This window comes from Pygoscelis adeliae, unplaced genomic scaffold (genome assembly GCF_000699105.1).
Source record: "Pygoscelis adeliae isolate BGI_AS28 unplaced genomic scaffold, ASM69910v1 Scaffold42, whole genome shotgun sequence".
Lineage (NCBI taxonomy): Eukaryota > Metazoa > Chordata > Aves > Sphenisciformes > Spheniscidae > Pygoscelis > Pygoscelis adeliae.
In genome coordinates, this window is record NW_008824283.1 from 10,363,562 (window position 1) to 10,369,561 (window position 6,000).

General features: G+C 37.6%; 1 protein-coding gene across 1 annotated transcript in view; it reads right to left on the reverse strand.

The window, feature by feature from the left end:
• Nucleotides 1–5,703, reverse strand: part of LOC103912291 (receptor-type tyrosine-protein phosphatase mu) — a gene marked incomplete at its 5' end in the record, with an annotated part of 55,149 nt that extends 49,446 nt beyond the window's left edge. Inside the window, 2 exons of the mRNA XM_009318540.1 lie at nucleotides 2,761–2,797; nucleotides 5,627–5,703. Of these exons, the coding sequence (XP_009316815.1) occupies nucleotides 2,761–2,797; nucleotides 5,627–5,703 (114 nt within the window). The remainder of the gene's footprint in view (nucleotides 1–2,760; nucleotides 2,798–5,626) is intronic.
• Between the last annotated feature and the right edge of the window lie 297 nt (nucleotides 5,704–6,000).

Consider the following 6,000-nt stretch of genomic DNA (forward strand, 5'->3'; position numbering starts at 1 on the left):
TGACTCATGTAATCATATTTTCCTTCAAAGAACAATAGGCATGTGCACCTGTGAAAGCTGCAGTGGAGAAGAAAAGGGAGAATGGGAAAAGTTATTCAAAGACTGATGTAAGTAGACATCAAGGGAATTAAACATGCAGCTTAACTGTTACGCTGTATTGATGTGTTTATACATATCTATATGAAAGCGTGTCCAAAACAGAGCATGAACATCATTGGCTATACTGCAAGCCGCGGCTCATGAGAGGCTTACTAGTAAGGAAGACATGCAGAGGCATAGTCTGTTTGACATGTGAAACAAATGTCTTTCCTTTCATAGTTAATACAGAGCCTTAAAGGAGTTTTAGAGATTATTCCCAGTTACCTTATCACCTTTGCAAAAGACAGAGACTGCATCTTACTGGAAGTGTTACTGTTGTGCAAAGGCTTTGTCAGGAAGCTGGGATACTGGAGAATAACACTAGCTGGCCTTCACAGCTGCATCTATCAGGACATTGCAGAGAACTATAAAAAGCAGATGAGTATTTTTAACCCTATTCTGCAGATGGGAAAGCTGAGACAAAGGAAGTAGAAGAAACTTTCTCATGATTCTTCATCAGGCCAGGGACAGAGCGAATACATAAACCTCTTGAGATCAGTGCTCTTCATTCCTCCAAAATGGAGATACAAATCTGCTTCCCAACTGGACTTAAAAAAATAAGATGTTAAAGGCGTAATCCACCAAAAAACTCACAGCCAGATTATTTTGAATTTGCTGTAAGTTGTATGCCCATTTTTAAATGAATTTTATATTCTTCAGTGAGGCAGTTTCTCACTCATTGCACCGTGGGAGGGAGTAGGCATCCCTGTGTGCACTTAGCTACACAGAAGAAACTGATGGGATCTGACCCAAGGAATGACAGCTGAAACAGTCATATATCCTTTACATCTCGGAAGAAGACTTGTTTCTACTCCTCTTATTCTCCTTCTTGACTAGGTACTTCTTGACACCATATCAGGAAAAAAGTGTGGCAGAGAAACTGTTGGGACTTGCTGGCGGATCTGGTACATAGACTTCCAGTACATTATTCATACATTATTACATACTTGGCTTTAAGAGCTGAAAGTACAAAACCCTCAAGCTTGGTATTTGCTATTCAAGTATTATGACGAGTGATAAAGCCGCATTTAAATTTGCTTCAGATAGGGATCTCATATGTCTACCAGAAAGCTGTCAGGGAGATCTTCTGGTGAACCTCCTGATGAAAACAACTGTATTAGAAACTGCAAGTAAAATGCCAACTGTGTATCTTTTTATTTTAGTATTCAATTAAAGGTGAAAAACAACAGCATCGTTAGCTAAAGGTTAAATGGAACAATCTATTTCTTCTTAGAAGAGGAGGGTGTAAAATCCCAAAGGGAATTAAGCAAATGCTGCATTTTTGTCCCAGTTTTCCTGTCTGGCTCATCTGCAGAAAGACTGTGGACTGAGGAATGTGGTGGGTGGGTAGCAGAAGTGGAAGCAGCAGCACATTTAAATGGCTCATGTTCTAAGATCACAAATTGTAATTCTGGCCTAAAAGTGTAACATTGCCAGTAGTGAGGCGGTTCTAGAAATAAGATCTGCTGTCCTGCCCCACTGTCATCTGACACAAAGTAGCACCTCATTTGGGACTGTCGAGAGCTGAAGTACAGAAAGGCAGAGATACGAAGCCTCCCACTGGTAGAAGTGGGGACTGGAGGCTGCAGACTCTGGGTTACTTAGGGGACGACTGAAGTCAGTAAGAGCTCTTATTTGACATGGCCAACACTTTCTCTGCTTTGATGAAAAGTCATTAAAAAGTATATATGACCTCTAAATCCAACACATGGTAAGATTATTCTGAGTATATTATACTCAGTACTCCAGCTGGCTCTCTTAAATGTTGGGCATGTGTTGAAATAACGTATGTGGGTGTAGCTCAACTTCTTCAGATCCACAGGGAAATGCAGGAAGCTCTGTCACAGAATACATATTACAGAGAAGATTCCCTCCAAGCAGTGGAAGAGCAATCAAATTTTCACATGCATGCTACCCAAGCACAGGCAGGAGATTGGCATATTGTTCAATATTATGATTAAGCAGTCACAGAAGACTCATCTTTCCCACCTGTTCTAGCTCTGAACTTGACCAAAAAATAAGTAAGAACTGCATCAGAATGGGCAAATTATGTTATTGAAGACAAGTACAGACTGAAAACTAATTTGCGTGTTGACAAAGGAATAGGTTCTTGTTCACAAGCAAGCTTTTAAACGATGGCCTGTAAAATTGTCTCTCTAGATCCCTTTGAAGAATCCCCCTGCAAGTGTAACATGTCTTTGGGTCTTCTACTAAAACTTGCTAACTGAAGTGTTTTGTATTTTAAGGACCTGAAGCCCAGTTATCATTGAACAATTAAGAGAACATACATTTTCATGACACTGTTGTCTCTCTGAAAAGTTTACTGAATATTTCTTACCATGACTTATTTCTTTTTTCGTGAGTAACAACATTTCTGCCAAAAAGGATGTATTTTGCTTTTCTACTCAAAACCTATTTGAACACAAAGGTAAAGGACTGCTTACTTGACATACCTGAAAATTAGATAATAATTCAGTTTGCTTGCTTCTACCCAAGTGATTGAGCCTACTCTGTCCTGGATATTGACTGTGGCAGGGATGCATATTAAAGAGTATAAACTGTAATCCAAGTACCAAAACCTCTTAGCCTCACATAACCAAAAAGAAAGCGTGATAAACTTACCTTGTGTAGCAATGTAGTGATTTGGTCTATGATAACCCTAAAATAAATTGAAAAAAAAATATAAGCAATATGCACCTTGACTATGTTGCTATGAGTGAAACTTCATTTAGAGTAGTATTCAGTAAAAATCACAACAATACAGGTAATGGATTAGATGCAGAAGTTCTTTCCCATGGGGGAAGGGCAAGGGAGAAGGGGAACAAGAAGCAAATGCGTTTTCTCCAAGATACTTAAGTTGCAGCCTTGTACATTAGGGGACAGAAGTAATATGTTCTTTCAGTCCCTTGTTGGCTCTGCTGAAAATGAATGGCATGAAATCCTCTGTAGCACTTGCAGCTAATGGCATCAGAAGGTCATGGAGGCTGAGATACACCTCCAAGCTATTGCTATTGAGTGCAAAGCCTATCCTTTTTTTAACAGCTAAAGAATGCTAGATTTTGCATTCAGCCTGGGGAAGAGTGGGGGGATGTTCACCCTGTCCACTGTGGTTTATTTATTTTTTATTTCTGAACAGTAAAAAGGAGGGTAAATGGTTTGGTATGAATACACTTGTTCACATCTAAATAGGAAGAACATAAAGCAATTCTATGTTTCTCTGATGACAAGAGCAACTTAATCACAAGCTGGCCGTGCAATAAAGATTATGGATTCTTAGCAACATTGAATAGGATGCCAATAGGGAACAATACCATTTTTATAGTATTTGAGTTTCTGATGTGATGGGAGTGTCACCAAAGGTTTAGATCATGCACTAGTATGTTGATAAATTCAGTTATACCAGTGTTAATCTTTTAAGAATGGTTATGATGCGTTGTCAGTCATCAACAGGAAGAACTCAAAGCAATAGCTTGCATGCCATTGCAATTTCTTTGTAAAAGAGCAAGGGACATTGTAGTGATGCAAGGTGGGAAAGACTCAAAACAACTGAAGATACTTTGAATATGACAGAAGAAAAAACATGAATTACAGAATTGATTCCTTTATGTGCCACTGAAGCAAAATTTGGAAGTCTATGAATTGAGAAGTGTTCAGATAGCTACAGAGTTGATTTTTTTTCTGCTATGTGTTATCTAATATCCCTAGTGGCTGGGATCAAACAATTCTGTTTCCCAGTGAAAAAATGCATGGGAAAAAATACAGCATAACCATTGCCCCTCTCTTTTTCATCCAAGAAAATTTCATAGTGTCTGTGATGATACCATTCCCTTATTAACATGTCTATTCTGACAATTATTATTATTACAGTTATTCTGTACTAATAACCTCATGCAAGAGTAAAATTGCAGCTGCTTCTGTAGTAGAAAAACACGCATTTCTAATGGAAACCTGACTAGCAAGACTATAAACAAAAAATGCTCTGTTTTGTGCTAGAGTTGTCTTTGGAAGATGTCTGCAGTCCTCCAAGCTTTGCAATGAAGCCATCTGCTGAGGACGAGGGAGAGAATTTTTTGGTTATCACCCACTGTTTCTTTTAGGGCCACAGTCTCTTCATCCTCTTGTACTTCCATAAGCAAAAAAGGTTGCTATGCAGCTATCTTATCAGCATTTTAAATGAGACTGTATGGTCCAAATCCTTATTCCTCATGTCTTTTAATATTTTAAGAGTCAGTTGAAAATCTGACACAAGAACATACTAGTAGCCTAAAATGAGAACAATCCTGAATGTTGGAGAAAGTGTGAAAGTGAATTCAAATCTAGGTCCCCAATGTGAACTCTCTCTTTCCTTTCATGACAGATTACTCCCTTCAGAGTTTAGTGAGACATCTAACTAAATATATTTCCATATGTGCCTTTACCTCTTGGTGACAGTGCTATTCTTTCAAACAGCAAGGGACTGAGCAGAAATCTGAGCTTAACTTAATGGTTCTTGAACATGCTAATGAACATCGATAGAAGGAGATATCTTCAGAAAATTACAGCTTCAGACTTCAGATTGTCACAACTGAAGTACCTACTTTTCTTGTATAGCTCTAGTTCCTCCATACTCCGAGGAAAACATCTGTTACATTCCTGTTTCATACTGGTGATTAAATTTAAACTGCAAACTGTGACACCATTTTTCAAAGATGCTACTGCTGAACAAGAAATCTTTAGCAGACACAGTTTCCTATGAAGCAACACTTGTTTTACTTAGCCTAAACATCTAGCACTCCATGTAAACAATAAAATTATTATCTTTGCTATCCATAGATTTCTGGCTTTAGATAGTATTGACTTTCTAATGATTTTCAATTCTACTTTTGAGTTCATTCTTTCAACCAAAAACACCTTGTCTCTTAAAGAATTTATTCTAATGTAAAACATTAAGTTAACATGATGCAGAATGAACAAAGAAGCCACCTTCAATAATTAAAGAGCCTACATATTTAATGAAATGTCTTGCTTGCATTAGAAGTACTGGTTAACAGCTGCAGAATATACTTTGAAGGCGACTTAAAAGTGCAGAGATGACAAGAGATTGCAAATCTCTGCATTAGGCATTACAGAGTTTTGTCGCATTAATATGCAAACAGCTTTTTTTAAATGTGGAATAATGCCAAGCTGTTGACAGAAAGTGAAAATAACATTTTGTTAGCCCATATAAGCACCAGCAGGCAAAGTAGCCATGCAGTGGTGTTGGCAAGGTTTCAGTCTAGTGGCAGTTGGAGGAAATGACTCCTTTCATTTGCTTATTGACAAAACCTTTGAGGCTTTTTTTTTTCCTTTAGTGTACACCTAGCTTCCAAAGATAGTACTTTCCAACAATGTTTAGCAGCTGATATTAGCTGTGATATCTATTACAAATTATGAATAACATGAGAATAATAAGAGCTCCCTCTTTGACTGAACACAATGTTAAGTTTGTTGACTGTATCAGTATACGCACATCAATATAATTTCCATTGATGTAATCAGAACTTGTTTCTCCTTCAATGGGCTGCAATCTCACTCGAGAATGATCATCTGAAACAGGAACAATGGAGAGAAAAAAAACTAATTAAAGACATATTCAGTAACAAAGCCTTCATCAAAATACTACTTTAAAGTCAAACTAAAACCTCAGCATTTGCAAATTCATGCTTGTTTTGTTGTCCATGAAAACATTGTATCTGCATTTAATCCTCATTTCAGTCATTCATAAAGCTTTCCAAATCCCCTCTGATTTTCAGTCTGAATGTCTTAAATATTTCTAATGTGAAATCCATTGCAATAATGTTTTTTGCCTTGATTGCCCCCCCCCCCCCCCCACAAAAAAAAAAA